Raw genomic sequence first — 24,481 nt, forward strand, 5'->3', positions numbered from 1 at the left:
ATGAGGAGCGGGGGGGATGCGGCGTGCGGCGCTTTTGGACCATCTGAAGCAAAAGCTGCTTGTGTTAGTGGGCTACGTTTTAAGGGAAGTGTCACCTCCACAGCTTCCCCCCTTTTCTGTAGTCTGAGCACACCCTGAGGTTTGCTCGTGGTGCGAGTCTGCAGCGCTGGCTGTGCCCTGGCTGAATCTCGCCGTCGATCCTTTGAGATTTGTCTTCGGTACCTCAGCTGGGGAAGAGTAATTGCTGCCCCAGTGACTGGAAAGCTGTTCCCTTTTTACCTGGCCACCAGCAGCAGCGCTGTGTGAAAGTTGTGGGATGAAACGGGTGTCGTGGAGTTTTTGTTTCGGCTGTGGAACTGGGCTTCCCATGTGAAAGTTGTATCCTGTAATGGGTTTGTGAGCTGTAACTTTTAAGGATTTTGCTACATGTTTCCTCCTGTCAGATTCTGACATCATTGTAAGTACTACTGTCCACTACAAACTGAATTCAGGATTTGCTTTACAGCCCCTAGAGCGGTGACTGCTGGCATGTTGTTTTAGAGATGTTTTCATCGTTCTCAAGTTCTTGTGCAGTCTGTGGAAAAGCAGCTCTGTCCTGAGACAGGCCAAGCAAGAGAGGATGGGTCAGGAAGAAGCGTTCAGGCATTACTCTCAAACAATGTTCCTTGCTCTCTGGCACTTTTAAGTGCAGGGGCAGAAATTTGGGCTTCTGAGTTCTAGGCCTCATTTTGTACCAGTTTCCTGTTTGATTATGAGAAATTACTTCCCTCCTAACTGCTGTCTGCCTTGTAAAATGGGGCTAATGACACTATTCGGTGCAGGAAGCTGGAAAATGAACTTCTAAAGTGGCAGAAGTGTTCAGCTGGAAGCTCAGTAGAAGAGCAGAGTATATTCTTTCTGCTAAGTATCTGGCTCTGACATGCCATTTATCAACATTTTATGTGTTTTGTCTCCTAAAAATTGCAGGTTCTTATCCTTAAGGGTCTCAAGCAGGAGGTCAGTTGCCTCTGCCCCTCTCCAGATGGGTTGCACTTGGCTGTTGGGTATGAAGATGGATCAATCCGTGTCTTCAGCCTCCTAAGTGGAGAAGCGAATATCACTTTCAACGGACACAAGGCTGCAGTTACAGCCCTGCAGTATGACCATCTGGGTGGCCGGCTGGTATCTGGCTCAAAGGTGAGGGTTGCACATCTGGAGAACAGCCCTTTCATAGAGATGGTCTGTGGAGAAGGTTGACCTGCACTGAAATGTTTGGTATTTTAAGTGGGTTATGTGGCCTCTGCCTATAGCCAGAGGATGGCAATGAGAGGAGTTAGGGCTGCAAGACAGCGATGGAGCTGGGGAGCCCAGGGCTGGGAGAGCAGTGGGGTCTGCAGGGCAGGAGTGGGGTACTAGAAGAGCTGTTAAAGGTGAAGAAGCTTGTGAGGTCGGGAATAGCAAAAGGCAGGGCAGAGGTGCATCTGTCGGTCTGAATGTACCTCAGGGGAAGGAATGTCACTTGCATTAATCGTCCCTAACGTTCAAATTCAGAGTGAGAAAGCTTGCTCTCAGGTAACCTTTTCCATCTCATAGCAGAGGTAGACATTTTGCAGAGACAGATGCCAGTCCTTTGGAGACACTCTGTCTGTTCCAGGATACAGATGTCATCGTGTGGGATGTCATCAATGAGAGTGGTCTGTACCGGCTGAGAGGACACAAGGATGCTGTCACTCAAGTCCTTTTCTTGAAGGAGAAGAACCTGTTGGTCACCAGGTGAGCTAGGCTAAGTGTAGTGGTCGATCAGGAAAGCAGCCATGGTTTACTTGCAATTTAGACATCCTAGGTGCTACAGCCATTTGTATTTTCCTTCTTGACTCATGATATCTTGGGCCCACCAACATCTTAGAATATGATTTTTGTCATGTCCGCATATTTCAAAAGTCCAGTGCCTCAATCCAAATGTGTTAAGCGGAACTGAAGTGGCTATCCTGAAAAATAGTGTTTGGAAAAGGGTTTAACTTGCTGGTAAATATAGCAACTTAGAATTATTGTAACAAGGAACAGTGATAATATGTTCGTTATGTATGTAACCATTTTTGCTGTTTATCTTGAAGAATTAAGCAGACTAAACTTCTGTATGTGTAATTCACACAGCAATGTGACAGAAAAATTGCTTCCTAGTAGGTTGTAATTATAGGCATTAATTAAAAGATGATAGATGTTTTTTGAGTTGGTTTTTAGTTATTCAACATGAGCTGCTAGTTGACTGTATCCCTTTAATAATAAACAGTTGACAGAAGATACTCTTACTCAAATACCTGTCAATAATTTTTTATTTATTAATATGTCATCTAATAGCTTAATAGAAAAGTGCATGCAATCAGTTCAGTGTAAAATTACAACAAGTTTCTTGTGCTTTTTTTGTTGTTTCAATGGAAAAAGTAGTTTTTTGTTGGTTTGGTAGATGATGCTTGTTTCTTAATGCAATTTCAAGTCTTTGCAGGTCAACTTTAGAAATGCTTCTTAATTCTCTTAGTAGCTAAACTGAGATAAAGAATTCCTCTTTTTTTCTTTTTTTGTTATTAACAGAGTAGAGATGTTATCCTGTTTTTCTGCAGATGCAAAGTTTTGCTTCTTTAGATTTTTTTTTTTGCCCAAGCAGCTAACTGCAGTCCTTTGTGTACAGAATTTTTTGTGATATTTTCATATGTCCAATTTACAAGTACCTTTGGATCCTATGTAACAAAAGAGATGGATTAACAATAAATATAATTTGTAATCAGAATTTTTTTTGTCCTGAGGGAGCTTAGTAATGGAACAACAAGTTTTAAATTTTGATTTAGTTGAAACTTATTGAGGAAAATAGGCTCTAACAAAGTTACCAAAAATAAAAAAGTATTAATTGTTGTCGGTTGTACTGAAAGAATCTGTATAAATGTTCAAATTACTTTTCTTGGGTGCTCTTGTAGCATTGGGGTAGCATAATATAGCCAGAAATGTGTTTTCAAGGAGGTCTAATTCTACGGGGGCTTAGAAGGATGAAACAGCTGTAATTCTCCGTTAGGAGGAGCAGCTGCAAATCACTGCTCAAAATGAAGGCATCTGCTTTTCTTGTAGCCTGGTCAATGCACAGGCACGGCAGAGGTTGAGAATGTGGAGAGGGGTTTTAGAGGCAGCTTTAGAATTGATCAGCACTTTGCACGTACTGTTCTTACCCTAAATAAGCGAGAAAGGAAGTTGTGTGACACGGGCTTGCAGCTGAATCCAGAGGAGGAAGCAGTTTTCAATGACTTGCTAGATACCTTTTTGCAGCAGCTTTGTATTGCTATACTTTGTCCTTGCATAGCTTGCAAAATTCAATGTCTGAGCAGCTGCTCTGTGATATGTTGTGCCTTGTTTTAGATTTTTTGTATTTCTACCACTTTTCCAAGCACATGAGCTCTGGCAGTCTTTCCTCATGTCTCGAGTTTTTCTTCTTTGTTCCAGTGGCAAAGACACATTGGTGAAATGGTGGGATCTGGACACCCAGCACTGCTTCAAAACTCTGGTTGGACACCGTACTGAGGTAAAGAGGATGTGTGGGGAGCTGTTGGGGTGGAGGGACTTTGGATTACATGTCATGGCTCACTTGGTGCTTTCCCTGCTCTCAGGAGCTCTAAACTGGCACTGTGATATATTTTGCTTGTCATTAGGCTTTAGAGATGAGCAAATGAGAAACTTCCAAACTTTCCAGGGGCTGTCATCAACGTGCAGTGGGTGACAATTCCAATGCAGATGTCCCCGGAGGAGGTCCCGGCTAGATCCAGTCTTTTCTTGGTTGCCGTTTAAATAAATCAATTAAAGATGCTCTGCTGTTGTTACGATAGTTAAAGGAGCCATAAGCCAATTCCTCACATTGTGCCTCTGGACAGGTTTGGGGGATGGCTTTGATATCCGAAGAGAAGCGTCTGATCACTGGGAGTGCTGACAGTGAGCTGAGGGTCTGGGATATCACTTATATCCAGGAGGTAAGATATTCCCTCTGTAACCCCTCACAGTCTTGTCCAGTTGCTTGCCTTTGGGCTACGATGGGTCTGGAACATGTTAAATCTGATTGACGTTCTGGGAAACAGAGCCAAAGCAATGTCTTTGCTGTCTGAGGGGTCCAGAAGCTGCTCTTGAGATAGACACTGCTGTTTTCTGTGTTTTGAGCGTGCAAGTGAAGCTGCGAGCACTTCCAGAGCAAGGTTTCCAGAGTGTGTCAGATCTTCCTGCCTTCTGGCTTATGGCTAGAGAAGAGAGTCTTGTGGGTGGATGATAAGCAGGGGAGGACATGGAGTGTTTGGTGCCTACAGGCATGCTGTAGGCCACTCCTTTATTGCAGTGTATACTAACCACTTGTTCCTCCAGGGAAATGAAGTGTAAGTGAGACAGGAACCAAAACACCGTAGCTCTTGTGGTTTAAGGTATTCCTTAGGGTTTTTTTGTCCATGAGCAGGTAAAAGACCCTGATGAGCCAGAATCCAAGAAAAGCAAAGGATCTTCACCTGGAGCAGAAGAAAACGCTGAAGAGGATGAGACCCTGGAGCTGGATGAGCATCCCGAGGAAGTAAGCTCAGTTTTCCATGCTGTCTGTGGGATGGTGTATTTAACCCTATTTGCATGGTGCTGCTTGCAGAGCCAGCAGGAGTTTGAGAGTCACTCACACATTGCTCCTCTGTATTGGGTTTATACCCTGAGTGTCATATTTAGCCTGGTAGGGAAAATGTGGTAATTCTTGTCTTGCTTCACAACATCTTCCTCAGCAGCAGTTACTGCCCCATTTACCTGCAGAACATCAGCAGAAGTATGTGTACCAAAACACATGCATGTGTTGTTGTTCACTGAAAGCTTTTTCTTTGCCTTCTGTTTGGGGGAACTAGCAAGTGTTTAAAGTTTGACAGTGCTAACGGAGCTCTTTCATTGAACAACACAGGAATAAAATAGTTACTAGCTGGTTGGCAGCTGCTGGGTGCAGTGCTGATGCCCAGCTTTGCAGGTCAGTAGCAGAAGCTGAGACGTCAGAGTAACCATAACGAAATATGGTGTGAGATTCAATTGCGGAAAGCCGTTCCCACTTGTGCTGCTGGTGGAGACTTTACTGAATCTGTCTTTCCGGTGGAACTTTCTGGGGTCCTCCTCAGATTTCAGACTGCTTGTAGTTATGGTAGATGCCTGACCTTGTTAAATACTTTTCCAACTTCCTCTCCAGAGGATTTCTCTCCCTTCAACCACCTGTTTTTAAGAGTCTCTGTTCTCACCTTCTCTGCCTCTTCTGACAGAGGAACTGACCTCTGCTGCCTTTGTAGCATAAAAATTCAGCTCTGACTCTTAAATGAGTATGGTTTGCCAATAAAGTTATTCTTCCACTGAGACTGTCAATGATTATTTTCAGCTAAAATGCAACAAAACATAACGAGATAAGCCTGTAGCTCACACAAATGCTTGTTTTGTCCCGAGATCATCCTTGCTAGCTGTTCTACTAGGACCCTGTAGGTTCATTTTCCCCTCTTCTCCTCTTGACTTCCCTTGCCAGTAGGTTTCTGAGTTTACTTGACAAGATCACTTGACCTTTCAGACCAAAGTTGTTCTCCTTTCCCTATAGCGCCTCGTAAAGTGCAGCAAAGTTGGATCCATCATGCGGGAAGGGAGAGACAGAATAGTTACTCTTGCCACAGACCGAACGGGCAAGATTTTGGCCTGCCATGTAAGTAATGGGGGGGCTCTGCTATCAAGCTGTAGAGGAGGCTGTTAGAGACCTCGGGTAATTTCTGTAAGGGCCAGCCAGGGCTTTGGGTACCTTTGACGTTGTTTGTTCTGTCTCTAGGGAACAGACGCTGTTCTGGAAGTGTTCTCTGTCCTTTCTGAAGAGGAAGTCCAAAAGAAATTGGAAAAGAAAATGAAGAAAGCAAAGAAAAAAGCCAAGTAAGCAGTCTTTTGGAAGTATTTGGGTGCTGTGTCCAGAGAACTGTTAGAAAAGCCCTTCAGCAGCATGACCCAATGGTTGAACTCCAAGCTGCTGGTCATTCTGTCTGTGCTAGCTGTTGTATTTTGGGGTCACTGTTCCCGTGCATCCTTGGTGCTTGTTGGAGCAGCACTGCTCCCAGAGACTAAGGAAATAACCTTTCTTTCTGAGTCTTCCCCCTGCAAAAAAAGCTAATGTGTGCAAAGGAATGGATATAAAATGGGTTTTTCAGAGCTGCTCACTTCTACCTGACATTCATATTTACACTGCTTGGTGCATCAAATAAAGTCCTTGATAGGACAGACAGGAATGAGAGTTTCATCTGAGAAGTCAGAGTGACTCTGATAACCTCATCTCCTGTTTTACAGCAGGCAGAGATACAGGTGAGAGCTTTATTAATGTTTACTTTGTGTTAAGTGTCTCTCTGGGTATCCTGGCACTTAACAGGTGCCTGACAACAGCCCTTAGGGAGAGGTCTGGCTCCAGGGTAGAAACTGATGCACAGGGCACGTAAATCTGGAGATGCATTTTGGCAACGGCTGATGACTTTTGGTGAGTGGTAGGAGATGAGCAGAAGCTGATTTCCCACTCAAACACAGCTTTCTGTTGTCTGTTTTGTACCCATCTTTCTAACATTCCTTGTTCAAGTGCTTTGGCTCCGGAGGAGGTTGCCTTTTTTTAAGCCAGTTTGTCTCTTTAGTAGTCTGCATACCAGCATGAACTTCACTGTCTCACCCTGTTCTTAAATGTCGTTAGCACTGCTGGATAAGAGGGCGGTTGTTTTCAGCAGGCTGTAAGTGGTTTCCTTATGTTATTCTCTGTCTCTGTGTTAGTTTGTTTTGGCTGTGCTGGGTTATTTGACTCTCCTCCATTATCTGACATTTCTAGACAGAACTCTGAAGAGGAGCCTGAAAGGAGTGTGGAGCTGAGCCTGCAGGATGAGATTCAGCGGGTCGCTAACGTCAGAGCTTCTTCTAAAATCAAGTGAGTGGAAAGCCTGTTGTAAAGGCTGACCTGTGGTTATGCAGCTACCCAGGGAGAGCTCTGCACAGCTCAATATAGGGAGAGATGGAAGAAGTTTCCCCCTTGACATCTGTTCAGCTTGGAGCTGGGGAGAGGCCTACCACGATCTCCAGTCCATTCACACCTCTTCCACAAGTGGTCTCCTTTGTGCACACCTCTGTGGCTTAGTGTGCACTTGCTTGTGGCATGCCTCTGTCTATATTCCTCTTTCTCAGTTGTTGATATTTGATCCTTCCTATATTTTGTCTTATGCCCCTGTTAACAGCTCTGATTTTGTCTACTCAAACAGGTCATTTGACTTGATTCTCTCTCCAAAAGGAGAGCTGAAGATTGTACTGCTGCTCCAGAACAACATCATTGAGTCGTACAACCTGAACTTGTCAGCGCAAGTCCCACAGGCTGTTCGTGCATCCAGGATAACCATTGGAGGCCACCGGAGTGATGTCAGGACGTTGGCTTTTAGCTCTGACAATATTGCCATTCTCTCAGCAGCTGCAGAGTCTGTAAAGATTTGGAACAGGTACACAGTCCAGTTGTGTCAGTTCCCTCTGCCCTATGTGTGTCAGTCTCCTAGAACTCAGGGATGCTGTGTTCAGATAGGCAGTGATAAGGAAGAGGGGATGATGGAGAAATATAAAATAGTGAATGAAGTAAAGGAAGAAAATAGAAAACTATTTGACTGCTTTCCTTGTTAGGGAAACTGAGAAGCTATAGAGCTAAAACTGCATAATTAACTCATGGAGTTTGATGCTGTAAAGCAGCACTGAGGCTAAGTTTAATGGCAGGTATGGAAAGACAAATCTCTAAACACAAAGGTCATACATAGCAGTCCAGAATAGACTGTATTTTGTTGGGCTTTTTTTCCTTTTTAATAAGAGGTACTGTTACCCTAAACTAGCTATTGCCTGTTTTTTAGGGAACATGTGGGTTTCTTGGCATCTTATCTGAAGGATCTAGTATTAGACAGAGTAGGCTGCTGTTTTGATCTAGAGTGTTGTCCCAGTGTTTCCTGACTGGTGCTGATTTCAAGTTCTGTTTCCTTTGAGTGTGCTATCTTATACTCCTCCTCCCTCTCCTGAATGACAGGAATTGTTGTTGGAGAACAGGAGCTCTGTCCTTGCTCATAACAGCAATAAGTCACGATGGCCAGCTATGTAACTGCATGCTTTTATGGAAAATGTTCTTAGCAGTAATGCTGGATAGCATAGGATGGTGGTGGTGTATCTTCTGGCCCCAGCTGAAAAGACAGCTGTGGGCAGAGGCCACTCTGGAGCATGTCTCACTTAGTGGGCCAGTTTTTGTGTGTGCTAAGAGGTTTTGGGCTCTGCCTTTGTCCACAGATTGACCTTGCAGTGCATCCGGACAATGGACTGTGAGTACGCACTCTGCTCGCTCTTTGTCCCAGGAGATCGGCAGGTCATCGTTGGCACCAAGGTAAATAGTGTCCCTTCTGCACTCTAGATTGCCCAGGTCGGGAAATGTTCTGAAAATGTCATTAAGGCAGCCTTACAGAAAATGCATTGCGTCTCCTGATCTGGAGCACTCTGTTTTAGGTGTAAAAACCTCTCTGACAGTCAGGTTCTGCTCTGTTCCCAGACTCTTTATGTAGCTCCTATGGCTTAAGCTGGACAGCTGGGAAGAGCTTTGGGAAGTCCCTGACAGAGAACAGCCATCTAATGAAGCTGGCTGTTCAGGAGATGGGTGGCAGGGGTGCTCTCCTGCTAGGAGCTATCGAGTGTCATGAAGGTGGAGGGGCTGATTTGTCCTCTGTGATGTGTCTCTCTGCAGACAGGGAAGCTGCAGCTGTATGACCTGGCTTCTGGGAGTCTGATGGAGACACTTAATGCTCATGACGGGGCGGTGTGGTCCATTGCCCTTTCACCAGACCAGGTAACTCCTCCTAAGTTCTAACCCTTCTAAGCATCGTCTGTTGCACGTCTTTTCATGTAGCTTCTTCCTATAGTGCTGTGTTTGCACTATTGATGGGAGCATGGGAACCCCTTATCCTGGGAGGCGGAGGATGCAGCTGGTAGCATCTAGGAACTTTAACTGTGGATACATGCACAGCTTGATGAATAATCTCTCTAGTTGTGTGGCAGATGGCAATGAGTCTTTGGGCTGAGTGGGGCCATCCTCATTGCCTCATCTGGCTTCTGCAATGATTGAGAACACTTGGACTTCCCTGGTGGAGTCTGTGTGTGCAGCAATACATACCTTGTGGATGTGTTCCAGCCGTGGAGAGCTTCAGCCCCTCATAACCTGCTGCAGGGGCTGATTGTCTCCTTGTTAAATTTGCTGCTTGTCTGCTGGATTAAAGATCTCGTTAACATAGTGATGTTTTTTCTTTGTGTTGCGCTCTTCTTGAGTGACCAAATCAGCCTCCCCATCTATCTGATGGTCACTAGGCTGAGCTTCTCCTGTCCCTGCAGGATATGTTTTCCAGGCTCTTAATTGTTCTTGTGGTACTTTTTAAGTTACTGTAGTCTTTTTTTGCTGGTGGCCCCAGGATCTGGGTGCACTGTGTGATAGGAATTATACCAGTGCCAAATGCACCAATGCCTTTTTGAATCCATCCAAGGACTTAATTAGCTCTTTTGGCGATAGCTCTGCAGTGAGAATGTGTATTCAGATAATAATCCAGTGTCCCTCAAAGCCCATTTTGGGGCACTGCTTTGCGGAAGGCATATATGTGGGACTTAGATCCCTGCTTCCTCACGTATAAATTAATGTTTTGGTTCTGTTAGGGCACTCTTTTTCAGATAGATTGAATAGCTGACATTATATAGATATATTTAATTGGTTATTTTTCTAGTAATCCATAAAATCTGTAAAATTTTATGTAATTTAAAATATGTAAGCAGCATAGTGTCACGTTATTAGGTATTTCTCAATTAAAATTAAGCTTTGAAACCTCTTAGCTCATCTTTAATCCATGGAGTATGTGCTCTATTGAACTATATTATCCTAGTTTTGTAATGAAAATGTAGCACAACACCAAGAGGCATGCCTTGCTTGAGCAACACTGTTACTATTAGCAACTACAGCTTTAATCTTAAGGAAAAGGATAATCCCCATCAAATTAATTTTCCATAAGCTCTTTTATCCATATTCAGTTTACTTTCTTTGTTTGATGGAAACTGCAATTACCTGTTACTTCTGTTGACCATGCTCACAGTTACCAGGCCTGCCTATTTACTCTGAATTATGGTGTTACATTAGTTTCTTCCTGGATCTCCCCCAGTATTTCCAAAGTTGCTGAGAATGGACATTGACGGTTTACAGAGTACCTCATTCTGCTCTGTAAAAATCTTGGATTCGGGGGATCTGAACCATTGATTTATAAATGTCTGACATAGGTAGCTGCTTTTTGACAGCCTGTGAGTTTTTGGAGCAGTTTTTCATCACTGTCTTGTAATGTGATTATGGTACGTGTTTTTTCCCTGAGCACAACAGATGAGAAATGTTTACTGAACCCATGTTTACTGAGCATTGCTGTTTAATAGTTCTCATACTTCCCTCTAGAAATGGGTCAGTACTACTGAAAAGATTTTTTTTTTTTAATGTTCCCATTTTACATGCACACACTCACTGTTTGACCTAACCACCCTGGCTGCAGAAATCTGTTTGTGTCTTTTACTCCTTGTATCAGTTTTTTTCCATTACCACAGTTCAGGTTCATATTGGTTTCTATCAATTTCCACTTTCTTCTGTTTGTTGTGTATGCCTTTCTTATTTTTCTTACGTGGTCATGTTGCGCTAGAAGCTGGAGTGGTTTTTAGTGGAATCAAAACCATAGCAAGTAATAACCTGCCTGAGATTCATTCACCCTACAGATTAAAACATATGGGACAGATTTTACCCTTGTTCTTAATGTAAAAGGGATAACGTTGAACTGTTCTTCCTTTAGAAGGCTGTGCTTGTGGGGTGGTGGTAAGGTGTGTGTGATCCAGTAACAGTGAGAGTGTCAACTTGCCCATAAAACACTAGCACATCATTACCTACAGCTGAGATGACTGCTTTCAGTCCCAAAGTTTCAGCCCATGTTTGATTTACATTTGGAGTCTTTGCCTTAGATTTCCTTGACAGAGCTTTTGAAATTGTTGTTGTTGCACAGCCAAAGGGTAATGCATGCTCCAACCAGAGCAAGTGCTCCTGGAGGTGTCCACTTAATCATTAATACTATAGGAATGTGGGATGTTTCAAAAACCTCCTTGTGTGTTGACAATTCCTTGTGTAGAATTTCTCTGGGCTATAGCAAAACTGGTTTCACAATAATTTTTTTTGTTTTCCCCTGCAGCGTGGCTTTGTGACAGGAGGTGCCGATAAGTGCGTCAAGTTCTGGGAGTTTGAGCTTGTGAAGGATGAGAGCAGTGTTCAGAAAAGGTGAGAAAATAAACCTTTCTAGACTACATTCAGCTGCAGTATTTATTGTCGTTGATGGATGCTTTGGCCTTTGCTGTGCACTGTAAGAAGTGCCCATGACATGTATGTGGAACACATGGAGAAGAGTGTGAGCTCAGTGCTGGTTTGTGAAGGTCTGAGCTTATCTGGGGAAGGGCACTTGCCACATTCTCATCTCTTGCTTGTGTGTGAGTTTAGCTTCTAATCACAGGATGGGCATCCAGATCATTAAGCAGTAAATTTAGCAGCGAAGTTTTATCAGCCTGCAGTGCCTGTCTTGCTCAAGTCGTAATGAGGAATGAGATGCTGCGTGTTAGAATTCACTTGCTTTCCCAGGGTGCAATGTGGGAGTTGTATTCATACCTCTTCCCAACGTGTTTGTTTGGGATAACAATTGTTTTTTTCCTTTTTCTTGCCAGGCTCTCCATGAAACATGTGCGCATTTTGCAGCTGGATGAAGATGTTCTCTGTGTGCGGTACAGCCCCAACCAGAAACTGCTGGCTGTCTCCTTACTGGATTGCACTGTGAAGATTTTCTACATTGACACGCTCAAGGTGCATGACCAAATGGGCTGTGAGACTGTGCAGGGAGTGATGTAATTGTAGCCTGAAAGATCAGGAATACATAGGAAAAGTGTCTGTTTATTGTGGGACACAAGTAAGAATCAGAGAGACCATGCATCCCACTTCAGGTGCCTGTTTGCTAGCAAACCTGACAGAACCATGGCTGGCCCACATTGGGGAGAAGATCCATTTTTCATCTGGAAGTGTTGTGAACCTGCAGGTGGCAAGGTTCACTCTAAACCCTGCGGGCATGGTGGTACTCCAAAGCTATGAGGCACTGTAAGGGTGGGGATGGATGTGTCACACATGGCATTAAATAAGTCATAGCAGAGGCAAAGCCTGGGGGAGGAGAATCTTCCTTGTGAGCAGTGTGTGGTGGTTTTGTGAGTTGTGTATTAGCATGTGAATGTTAGGGAACGACACAAGACAGACCAGCACTGACAGATAGGCAAAGAGAAACAGAGGGAAACTCCATAGGCAGTGGTGATTAGCACCAGCGTTAGCTCAGCTTGCTTGGGTACTTCCACCCTCGTGTCAGTTCTACCATCATGGCCCTGCTGCTAACAGTGTTCAGGGCAAGAGTGACAGTGGGGCAGTGCTAGAAAGACAGACCTCCTGAGGCAGAGCAGAACTAGTCTGGAGCTTGAGATTTTCGCACATCTCTACCCAGCATGTCTAACTGAGACACCTTTCTTCTGCTTCAGTTTTTCCTCTCTCTGTATGGACACAAGCTGCCAGTGCTGTGTATGGACATCTCCTATGTAAGTATCATTAGGGCTGTGTGTTAGGTGGGACTGTGGTGATACGGATGACTGCGAGAACCTCTGCTGGCAGCAAGGCCTCTAGGATAATGCTTTCTTGTCACCTCCTTGCTCCCGAGTTCGCAGTTTCTTGATGGGACACAGCAAGCCCCTCCTTATCCCGCAGTCCTGTGCTCACTGGGAGGGGTCACGGAGTAGCAGTCATAACAGAACTGACCAGGACATTTTGTGAGCAAGTGGAAATTAAAATGCTGTGGTGGTTCCCTACACTCATCTTAAGAGGTACAGCCTGCTCTCTGCTGAAGTTACTAACTTGTGAGAGGAGCCTGAATTCTTCGTTAGTAGGAGCAGAGAGCAGGTGCTGAGGTGGAGCAGCCTCTTCATGCCTGTTCATTCTTGGGCTGCATCTTGCTCTGGGGTGTCTTTGGAGTGAGGCTCATTGGAAGCCAAGAATGTAAAGATATAGCTAAGGTCTTAAATGCCTCTGGAGGTTCAGAAAAGAGCCAGGGTGCTGTCAGTGGGCTGTGCCAGTACCACAAGCATGGGCCACCCTGGTGAGAGGAGTTGGAGGGATCAGGAGGGCATGTTTCAGGAGCCAGGTATCTGCCTACTCAGCACTGCTTAGTCACTGGTTCAGCAGCAATTCCTCATGGGGCTGCCAGCCAGCTACCCACACCCTCTTCTCTTTTTGTGGCTCTGTAGGATGGGACTCTAATTGCGACCGGCTCTGCTGACAGGAATGTGAAGATTTGGGGCTTGGATTTTGGGGACTGTCACCGCTCTCTCTTTGCCCATGATGACAGGTCAGTCAAATCCTACAGCATCTTTGGGCTGTGGGCTATCTTATCTCCAAGAGGTTGTGATCCAGCAATAACCTTTTTGTCCAGCATAGAGTGGGGGGAGGTCTGCAGTGTTATCCAAGTGGGTGAACTTGAGCCTTTTTTCTCTTCCAGTGTGATGTATCTGCAGTTTGTGGCGAAATCCCATCTCTTCTTCACAGCTGGGAAGGACAGCAAGATTAAGCAGTGGGATGCAGATAAATTTGAGCACATCCAGACACTGGAGGTAGGAAGTTTTGGAGACTGTTGAAAGGAAGCATTATCCCTGCATAAGCAGCACTTGTCTCAGGGGCTGGGAGCCGGGTGATGTTCATGTCTTACCTCTTCTGTCTGCCATGCAGGGGCATCACCAGGAGGTGTGGTGTTTGGCACTCAGTCCCAATGGAGACTACGTGGTGTCAGCATCCCATGACAAGTCCTTGCGCCTCTGGGAAAGGACAAGGGAGCCACTTGTTTTGGAAGAGGAGAGGGAGATGGTGAGAGTTGCATCCTTCATGCCAAAGACAACTTCCAGACCTGTTTTCTCCCGAGCAGGCAGATTCCTCATTTTTCACTGTGGAAGAGTCTGGTTCCACACTTGGCAGATTGGCTCATTACTAACCGCAGCCTGGTGTTGAGGTGCCCAGGGGTTGACTGGCATCTTTTGCATGATGGGACTGTTGCCCTGAGCTGTCTGGAGACAGCACTGCAGATGTTGCAGGTGCTTGCCTGTCTGTACTGCATTGCAAATGCCTGGCTAACTTGCTCTCTGCTTTGCTTCTCTCTTGCTTCCCAGACTTTCCTCTATAGCTGTGGTTTTCTACAGGTCTGTTGGCTACAGTCTTTGACTTTCTCTTATTCTCTTGTGCTCCTTTCAACTCAGGTGTGCTTTGGAGGCAGTTCAGCAGGTGGCTGTTGTGGAGTGATGGAGAGCACTGCTCCTGTTAAATGCAGTTTGTCTTTTTTTCCCCTTTTCCAAAAATGAGAGGTCTGTTCTATCTCAATTGCAGGCCCCAGAGCTTGGCAATGCTGGAAGAAGCCCCTTCTACTCCATTTGAGCGTGTATTGTGAGGAATCATAGACTCACAGAAGGACTTCAATAGGAACGAAACTCTGGGGGGGGTCTCTAGTCCAAGCCCTTGCTCACTGCAGGATAACCTTAAAGCTGTATCAGACTGCTCAGAGACTTGTCTTGATACATGGACGTCTCCAAGGAAGGAGACTTTCCAGGCTGTCTGAGCACCTGTGCCAAGTGCTGAACCATCCTTGGGGTTGGCGGACACATTTGTTTCACGTATTCAATTGGAAATTCCCTTGGAACAATTTGTAACTCTTGTCTTTTCACTATATCCCTCAGAGGAGCGTGGCTTTGTCTCCCTTTCTTAAAGCAGTTCTCAAATGACAGTGGGGGAAGGGTGTAGAAACATGTGCAGAAGCAGGAGTGGATGAGAAACCTGCAATAAATGGGGTTTTTTGTCCCAGCCTGTTTGCAGAGAGATGAGGTGACCCATGGGCAGCATCTTGATGTCCAGTAGTTGGTGTGCGAGGAATGATGGTGGTAAAAGGAGAGGCAGGGACAGCTCCTTTTCCACATGCCAGAAAAGTGTGTTTTGGGTTAAATTTGAGTAACAAGGTGAGCATGAATACACCAGTAGTGAATTATACCCTGATGGGGCCCTATTCATGTGTGAGCTGCCATACAGGAGGCTCTTTCTTCTTGCAGACTAGGACAACCCTGGGACTTTTCTAGGCTTGTTTCTTCTGTGCTGTGTGCCAGGTGGAAGGTCTGGTGCTGAATTGCTGTTGTCTCTGTCTCAGCTTGGTGGGCTGTCTAAGGGCTGTTCCTGCATCCAGAGCAGAGACCTTGATTTCTTTCTGTCTGGGAGATTTCAGAGTTCTCCATGGGGTTGGGACCAGGGACAAGTGGGCATTTTGCACTGGTATTGTTGATCTCTGCTGATTTGTCCTGGTTTTGCAATGGGCTGCATGAAGCTGCAGCCTCCCTTGCTCAGCCAGTTTGGAAGGGACTTGTACCTTTGCTTGCTGCCTGCTCACCTGTGTTAATATGTTGTGTTCTCATCCACTTGTAGCAACGAGAAGCTGAATATGAAGAGAGTGTGGCGAAGGAAGAGCAGCCTGTGGTGAGTTGCACCATCTGAGTGTGTGTCAGTCTGACTGTACAGAGTCTGGAATAACTATTTCTGTAAGAGGCATAGAAGAGGTCTCAGGGAGGTGCTGCTGAAGCTGTGGTTGCCCCATGATGCAGTTGACTGGTACTTCCTACAGACAACTTCAGGAGAGTGTGCGGAGCTGGCCAAACTGCTAAACAGTAGCTGTGGATGCTGAAACCTTGCTGTGCTGTTGGCCCTCCTATCTCCCCAGTTCACGTCCACACCAGCTCTGTACCAAGGCTGGGCTGCCTTCTGACAGCTCCTTCCGGGTCCATGGGGTGCAGGATGGGTGGGGAAGCCTGATCCCTCTTGCTCAGATGCTTGGGTTGTGTTGCCAATAGTTTTGACACTGATCGGATTGCTTGGTCTCTGTTGGTAGAACAAGAGCTGTGTTTACCTGCCTCCCAGAGCTCAGTGTTAGCATGGTGCCTCTGTTCCTGAGGAAGAGCTGTGCACTTGGGAAATCCTGTATTTCCCCAGATAAATGAGCGGTTTAGGGAGTGGGGCTGATGGCTTTTCTTAGCATGGAGCATGATAGGATGCAGGGGGGTACCTGTGTGTATCAGCTGCTCAGCTGCTGAAGGAGGAAGCTGCAAACTCTGTATTTTGTAGGTGGCTGGAGAGACGCAAGGAGAGATAGGGCTGGCAGGAAAGAAGACTATTGAAACCATCAAAGCGGTAAGATTGTGTGGGTCCCCCAGCATTGCTTTGTGCCTTACCAATCTCTCAAGGAGGGGGGCTGTCACAGGGTTGGAGCATCAGTTTGAAGAGGAGTAACCTGTGCTGTCACATAAAGGCAGAATTACCTCTGCCTGCAAGAGCAGTCTGTCCTGCTCCATGGCCAACAGGGAGGGGTCTGACCCTGGAGAGTCACCCACCAGGAATTATCTCCTCCCGAGATCTCTCCAGGGAACAAGGTGTGAGGTTCCTGTAGATACACAGGCTGCAGATTTCTCTGCCTGTCATGTGTGGGACAGGGCTGCTCTTGCCCTTTGGGGTTTGCAGCCCAAAGGAGCACAAGGCAGCTGGATGTTCTCTAGGCATCAGGCCTCTTCCCCAAGGGCTGCCCTGTCCTGTGGGCATCTGTGGCAGGTGGAAATCTATTGCAGTACCTGAGATGGGAAGTGTACCAGGACGGTGTGGGGGTGGGTAATTTCATGGCTGCAGATTTCAACAGCCTGGTGCTCTTGTAAATACAGAGGAAATCCTCAGTCTGAATACTCAAAATGGCCTGACCTTGGCTTGTGCCTTGAAGGGGTACTGCTTGCTTGGGGTGTAGTTCAATGTCAAGGCAACAATTGAAGCTGCAGCAGAGAGCACCCAGGGCAGTGGGGGGAATGCGGATGGTGTTTGACATCTTCAGGACATGACTGATGTGCTCAGAGTAGAGGTGCAGTCTGGAGTAGAGGTTACCTTTCTGAGTGAGATGTCCTGTGATGCTCCGTGTCAGCCCTCTTGCTTCCCCCTCCGTTTGTCCAGTTGAACTTGAGCTTTGCTTTGGCTTGTTTGGTGTCACTGACGTGCCATTCTTGTGCTGCACAGGCTGAGCGGATCATGGAAGCTATTGAACTGTACAGAGAAGAGATGGCAAAACTAATGGAGCACAAGGCCATATGCAAAGCTGCGGGAAAAGAGGTAAAAGACTGAGGAATGTCCCAGTCCCAAGGTGTGTGGGTGTATCCTTCCAGCTCTGTCATCTGGGTGGAAAGGCTCAGCGTGCAGATAAAATCAGGACAGCTGGACATAGCAAAGATTTGCTGAAATCTTTTGGAGAACAAGATGGCAGTGTGCCCTGGGGCATGGTTAGTGGTGTGTTCTTTCTAACAATCTTTACGTTTAAAGTCACCATAGGATGTAAGTTTTGTCTGTGGGAGAGCATGCTGCTGCAAAGCCATCCCAAAGCCTAGCCTTTGCCTTCATCTCAACACTCCTTGATAAATACGGGGCTGTGATATAGGTGGGAAAAGTGACAATTACGAAGTGGAAGAAAATTCATACATGTTTGAGTTAGTCACGTACATCTGGGAATGAGATTGTCTAGTGGCTGCAAATGAGGCCTTCAGTGATGTTCTGGGGAGGGTGGAGGTGTGGGAATTGCAGGAAGACACTTGATAAAAGCTCTCTTCTACTGTGGGTTAAGGTTTTCTCTGGGAATATGCATTTGTACACACACACCTGCATCATTCTAACCCATTCTGTGTCTCCAGGTTCCCTTTCCTGTCAATCCCATCCTCCGTGCCTATGGAAATATTACAGTAAGTGGAATGCCCAGGCCACAGGCTGTGGGCCATTCTCAAGCGGAGTGGGGCTGTTTGATTTGCTGGCTGAGCCGAAACACTGGGTTGCTGTGGGGAAGGAGGACTACTTGGTTCAACTTGAAATGAAAATTGAGCACTTTTGCTTGTGCAAAGTGAACACAGTTTGGGTTTTTTGTGTTTATTTGTGTGTTTGGTTTTTAATATCTTGCATGTGTGTTACAAAAGTTTAACTCCATCAGGGTTAAGCATAACCCTGATGGTACCCATGACCTTATCATGTACCTTATCATGAGCCAGAGGTTTACGGTATCCTCCAAGATACGGGAAAACTAGTTCCAACCTTTTCTGTGCCTAAGGGCACATCTTCCTGCTGCCAGGAGGGTGCAGTTGCCATGCTATAGTATATTCCAGAGGAGCTGTGCCATCTAACACAAAATACCTGAGCATCCACTGGAATGGGTAATTGAGAACCCCTGTCACTGTGCACCCCACCATGTGACATCAGTAAGCACTTAGCCAGAGCCATTCTCTCCCTTCGTGAATACAGGCATATCTAATTGTAGGTTGAATAGATTGAACAGGGGTGAATAAAATCCTATGGCTTAGCAGCTAGCAATTTCTTTGGAGGTGGGTGATGTTTGATTGAATCACTGTACAGGGAAGGGATTTGAACCTGTTTCCAAGGTCCTGGAAGAATGCCCAAGCGCTAGGCTGCTGGGTAAAAACACAGTGGCACGTTATTACATGTCCTGTTACATGGTGAAATGACCACGATGAGCACTTAGTATGTCAGACCATGAACAAAAATACTTTATGCATTGACAGTCTGTTATTGTCTTTCTTGGGAGAGACTTCCCAGCTGTGCTCTGCATCTGCCATACACTTTCAGCAGATAAACAGGAGTAGCAGGAATTAAGTCTTTGGGAGATGAGTTTGTGTAAGGTTTTGTATGTATTTGGCTGTTTCACCAAGTTTTTTATCCAGTTTGCAGAAGATTCATTGAACTGAATATGAGATTATTTAGCTGGTTGAATATAAATTAGATTTTTCACAATATTCTTCACCAGTTAAGAGTATCCTGAGAAGGCTGGGTTTATGTTTTGTGGAGGGAGGATGTCCCGGACTGGTAGCTGATTGAAGCTGAAGGGGTTTCCTCTTTGTTGTATTCAGCTTGATCTGTCCATCTCACAAGACATGATTGTGTGTTTTTAGCTGGGTGAAATGGACCTTAAGGCACATGTTTGCGTTGGAATATTTCTTGATACGCAGAGCTGGTCTTTCCTCTGTTACAGCCTTCTGCGTATGTGCTGGAAGTTTTCAAGAAGGTCAAGTCGAGGTAAGTCCCAAGAGCCTTATTGCTGAACAGGTTTGCGATTGAGTATTGGATTTCTGGGTCCAGGTTTGGCAGGGTCCTGGGACGGTCTCTTGTGCTGGGTATGGGCAGTGCCGGGCAGTCTGGAGTTACTGTTCCTGGCAGCCTCTTTTGGAGCATGCATGGAATTGGGGAATGGAAATTGTTCCTTTCGTGGGAAATGTTGGGTGAAGCCTGCGTATGTGTATGCACATGTATGTGAGCAGCAGCTTGGGGATGCTGAGGAGGGAAGACTGTGTGCCTGCTACCTTCTGCCCTATGCCAGAAGATGTCTGCTGGCCTGGGCTCTAGTCTGTGCAGCTGCACTGTGCTTTGTGGGCAGTCACAGACCAGTGGTGATGAATGCTTAGCACAGCTTTTGTACCAGAGCCTTCCTATACGGAAGTGTTTCCTGCTCATCTGTAGCAGTGCAGTGACTGAGAGTAATGGTTCTCTCCCTTTGCTTTCTCCTCAGTGAGCTGGAAGAGTCTCTCCTGGTGCTGCCGTTCTCCTATGTCCCTGACCTGCTCAGACTCTTCAATGAATATATTCACCTGGGTTTGGAAGTTGAACTCCTGTGCCGAGCTCTCCTCTTTCTGCTCAAGTGAGTCTTTCATGTGCCCAGACAGATCTGCTAGTCTTAGTTCAGCTGCTGTTGCTGTCCAGAACCTGGACCCGGGGAAGCCCTAACAGGGCTCTGGTCAGTAGTAGGCCTGCCGGTTCCTCTGGGCCTCTCGTGCTGGTGCATGTCATGAACTCACTTTGCACCAGTTACGTGAACAGAGGTACTCCTTGCTTCTGTGCTGTGAGACAGTGCTTTGGGACAGCACAGAGCTGGGGTATATACCCCATCTCCTTCCTGGAGCTGCAAAGATGACATTGCTTGCCATGAACACACGTAGCATAAGAGTGTGGGGAAAACTTGGGCTTTCTTGTATGTCTCTGGCTCTGAAGCTCTTGGGAAGCATCCTTGGGAATAAAGATGTGGTCTCTGCAGGAGACAAGGAATCACTGCAGCCTGCAGTGAATGGTGTGCAGGAATGGACTGATCGGATGCAGAGTGTTGACATGCCCAGATGGGGTTGCTGGTCCTGGTCCCCCAAATCTCATCGGTATGAAAGATCCTGCATCAAGGCTGAAATGGCACTGTTCACTGGCATAGTCATTGTAGAGCCCATGCCCTTAGAGGGTACTCCAGAGAGACCTTCCCCTTGAAGCACTGTATGTTAAAGAGAAGCTTCAGAGAATAGCTTTTCCAGATAAATCTGCCCATGTCTGGTATATAAGGCTGGTCTGGGGAGGCCTAATTCAAGAAAAATCCGATGTCCAGAACATACAGAGGCTCAGGATAGGGTCTGTCTGACGTTTCTAAGAACAATGCTGCAATACATTGCTGTCTGCTTTATTCCAGGATACATTTTGGGCAGATCACAGGCAACCACATGTTGGTGACAGTGATAGAAAATCTGAAGAAAACCACTATCTCCAGAGTCAGCGAGGCCCGGGTGAGTGTTGCAGCCTCCTCTTTTCCAGGATCTGGAATAACAGGATGGACCAATGTCTGGGAGCATGTGTTGTCTGTGGTGTCCAGTGGGAAAGTTGGCTGGGGGCCTGGGCCCATTTCACCTTCCTCCTATGCAAATAGGCTGCCTTTTCTTTATGTTCTTCCTGATATGAGATTACTCAGTGGTGATCCTGCGCTCGTGCTCCCTCCCTCATTTACTCTTGGTTTTCTTTGATGTATGTATTTGGGATTTGGCTTGCTAGTTTCTAAATATGTAGGAGGTAAATAAACTCCCTATTTCTCTTGGGCTTTTCTGTGGGCCACTAGTCTCTCAAATAATGCAGACTGTGCATTTCCCAGAGGCAGCTTCAGGTCCCTGCCAGCAACTTGTCTTTCACAAAATACAGTGGATTATAGCTGCTTTTAAGTGAGAATTGTGGGAAACAGAGTGCAGGACTGATTGTTCGCCTACTCAGATGAAGTTTACTTTTAATTAATATTGCTTTATTTAAATGTGTGGATTGTCTTCCTTTCATCATTTTTTAGTAGAGGGTGGCCAGTGCAGGACCCTCTGCCCCCTAACAAGCTTGCGATGTACCCAACAGTGTGGTGCTGGTCTGTCTCTACAGGATGTGCTGGGATTCAACATGGCAGGGCTCCAGTACCTGAAGAGGGAGATTGAGGCCAAGGATGAGGTGACATTTTTTGCTGATGCTACTGACCGTTTTGAGGAGAAGAAGAGGAAGAGGAAGAAGAAAGAGAAGATGGTTCTTGCAGTGCTCTAGCATTTCCTGCCCAAGACCCAGAGCACCTGGATGGGGTCATGTAGCCTCAGTGCTGGCCATGGAAGTGTTCTTGTGGCTGAACATCTGTGATGATGTCTGGTGACTGGGACGAAGTCTGTCCCCTCCCCATGTGGTATAACCCAGCATATAACCCCAACTCAGAATGCTTGTCTCCGAGATGAACTCTCTGTAGTCTGCTGCAAACGTATGCATTTGAACTGTTTCTGAGGTGGCTGTCAAAGGTACATGCTTTTCCTCCAGCAGAATGCCTGTTAGAAATGGAGTTGATTTCTCCTGCAGAAGAGGTCAGCTCATTCTGGCAGTGTTTCAACTAAACAGAGTGAATCCAGCACATGGACTGCTCATGGGACCATGCCCTATCCAGGGAAGGCAGCTGGCAGCATTTTACGCTGTTTTGACACCTGCTGGTGGTTTGTGGCAGTGCTTAGAGCCTCTGGGCAAAGCTACGTGACTTCTGCCAAAGTGTGAGAACTTGGTCTACAGCCACTTGCTTTTTAGTGGGACAGGGAAAAACATGGCTGCACTCTGTTAAAGGCATATTTATATATGCTTTATGAGACAACTTTGTTCACGGAGTTTTGTCCTGATATTTCTCTAGTAAAGCCTCAACTGCCTTGCCCTGTATGTCAGTTCTCAAAGGATTTTTTTTTTTAGAGAATAAAATCTGTGGGAGAAAATGAATGGGCTGCCGTCCAGGATTGTGCTGTTCCATAGAGTTGGCAGACTGAGCATGAGAAGCGTGGGTTGTTTGCGTTGTACTTGCTCCAGTTTTCAGAAATTGCACTGAATTGTTGCAACGTTGTTCTTGTCCTGTATCAGATAAAATGATTTATTTTCACAGTGGGGCAGGATAAAGTGAGCAAAACTCTGCTGCTGTTGGTAAGTTACTAGTTTGTAGTACATGCTGTCTTTTTTACCAGTAATCACAGGTTTGGTGGATGTGGTGGGGGCTGCTTCTGGATGCTTTGTTGACTGTTGGACTTACAGGTCTGACTCGAAGTCCAGCCTTGAGTACCCTTTCTAACTTGAGCTTCATATGGATTTTTAATTGCATCCCTGTTGTTACTGTCTACAGTCTTTGACTTAGGTTCTCTATTACTAGCAGTTGTGCACAAGGCAAACAGTTCAGTTCGTCAGTCTTTTGGCAGCACCTCAGATGTAATAACCACACCTCTTAGAATAACTTTTGTTAGTGAATAACTTTGTCAGGGGGCTGATGGTTCGCTTGCTTCTTCAGAGTCTGTCCTATTCCATCTTGCTCTGTTGTATTCCTTTACTCCTCCCAGAGGAGACCCTCATAAGAGGGATTACTGCAGTGGGAGGGAGAGGAGGCACTGTAGGATGACAAATTGTGTTGGTAACCTCAGTTGACACCTTGTATCCACGTTAGCTGCTGCTGAAATGGGCTGGCCCACTGGGAGAATAAAGAAAAGTGTTACAAATGGAGGGGTGGCTCTGACACCACAGTGCACCTTCAGCAGTGATGACTTGAGCAGAGAGATACCAAAAAGGGAGGGCTGACTCTTATGCCTCTGTGTGATGTGCTCTGTTTACCTTAATGCCAGGGAGGTAAATATTATGGAATCTAAGTAATGAGTTGCTGTTTGATGATCCTCAGGGAGGCCTGGGAGAAAAGCCATGGCCACAGGTCCACATGAACTCAGGGACTGATGACAAGGATGTAGCTGGTGGTGTAGAAGAGTGACTTGGGATGCAGAGTCATCTTCTCACGATGATGACAGGTGTCTCCTTTGATCTAAGTTGGAGGAGGTGGAATTCCTTCACCTTTGTCTCTGTTTGCTGTCACTGGGATTTGGGAAGAATCCTTGGAAGAAAAGGCCTTTGAGGTGGTGGAAAGTGGTTGTCCTCTCTCCATAGGTGCTGGCACAGGCCTCCCCACTGAACTTTCCCTCTGGTTCTCTGATTTATATCACTTGTGACCAGTCTGTACCAGCAATGGCAGCTTGCATCAGTGCTCAGAATGCACTACCAAGGGGACTGATGTAGGACTGTTGGCTGTGTCTACAGAAAACTGAAAAGCATCAGGGCAGAAATCAGCACAGTCAGTAGCAAAATCATTGGTGTTGGAGAATCCTGGATCAAGTTTGGCACTGCTCCTTGTGGTGTTGTCTGTGGGTAGGGCTTAAACAATGTCCACAGCTGGGTATCTGTTTTGGCACCTTCCTGAGCTGGCTTTCAGCCTTGGTTAATAGGGCAAATCTGACTCAAAGAGCTGATGGACAAATAGTCATGTCTGGTGGGGCAGTGGAAAACACCAGTGCAGTACTCGGACGGCTACTGAGGGAGCTCAGCATATGCTTTAAGTGGAAGAGGTCTGTCCTGTGCCAACAATCCACTGATACACCAGAACTCTGATATCCTTGGGTACCTCAGCTTGCCCTTTGTTAGGTGAAATTCCCTGGATTTACAAACCTGAGCAGGAAAGCACTTGCAAAATACAGGGCCAACTTACAATGTGTATTGTTAGAATATGTGTCTCACTTAACAGTGTATATGGGAGAGTCCAAAACTGGCATTCATATTTCACACTGGTGAAAGCTATTATTTAATCCCTAATCATGGGATTCTCAGTCACTGTAAAGTGTTGAGAGAACAAGTCATCTGCATGTATCAAGGAAAATTCCTCATCTCTCAGGATGTCACATGTTGGAAAAAGGATGAAGCACAGAAAAGCACCTCATTGGAAATGAATTCATAAAAAGAAAGCAGAACTGCACTTGGATATACAAATATGGTGTCTCACAAAGAGACTGAGACGTTTCTTTTAGTCACTACTGCGTAAGTAGGAACAAAGGGGGGAAAAAGGCCATCTCTAAGTGGCTCAGTCTTCCATTATGAAGA

The 24,481-nt window shown here is 45.9% G+C and overlaps 1 protein-coding gene across 1 annotated transcript; it reads left to right on the plus strand.

The window, feature by feature from the left end:
* Positions 1-22,241, plus strand: WDR3 (WD repeat domain 3). Its single transcript, XM_009287164.1, has 26 exons — positions 1-63; positions 967-1,176; positions 1,634-1,752; positions 3,466-3,544; positions 3,891-3,986; positions 4,457-4,567; positions 5,603-5,704; positions 5,825-5,922; positions 6,851-6,946; positions 7,275-7,505; positions 8,326-8,419; positions 8,774-8,875; positions 11,283-11,368; positions 11,806-11,941; positions 12,655-12,711; positions 13,414-13,514; positions 13,665-13,776; positions 13,892-14,026; positions 15,620-15,670; positions 16,313-16,378; positions 17,243-17,335; positions 17,908-17,955; positions 19,251-19,294; positions 19,785-19,913; positions 20,721-20,814; positions 21,443-22,241. Exons 1-26 carry the CDS (start codon positions 1-3, stop codon positions 21,596-21,598), a joined length of 2,709 nt encoding a protein of 902 aa, XP_009285439.1. The 3' UTR covers positions 21,599-22,241.
* Positions 22,242-24,481: the final 2,240 nt, after the last annotated feature.

This window comes from Aptenodytes forsteri, unplaced genomic scaffold, assembly GCF_000699145.1.
Source record: "Aptenodytes forsteri isolate BGI_AS27 unplaced genomic scaffold, ASM69914v1 Scaffold216, whole genome shotgun sequence".
In the NCBI taxonomy this organism is placed as follows: Eukaryota; Metazoa; Chordata; class Aves; order Sphenisciformes; family Spheniscidae; genus Aptenodytes; species Aptenodytes forsteri.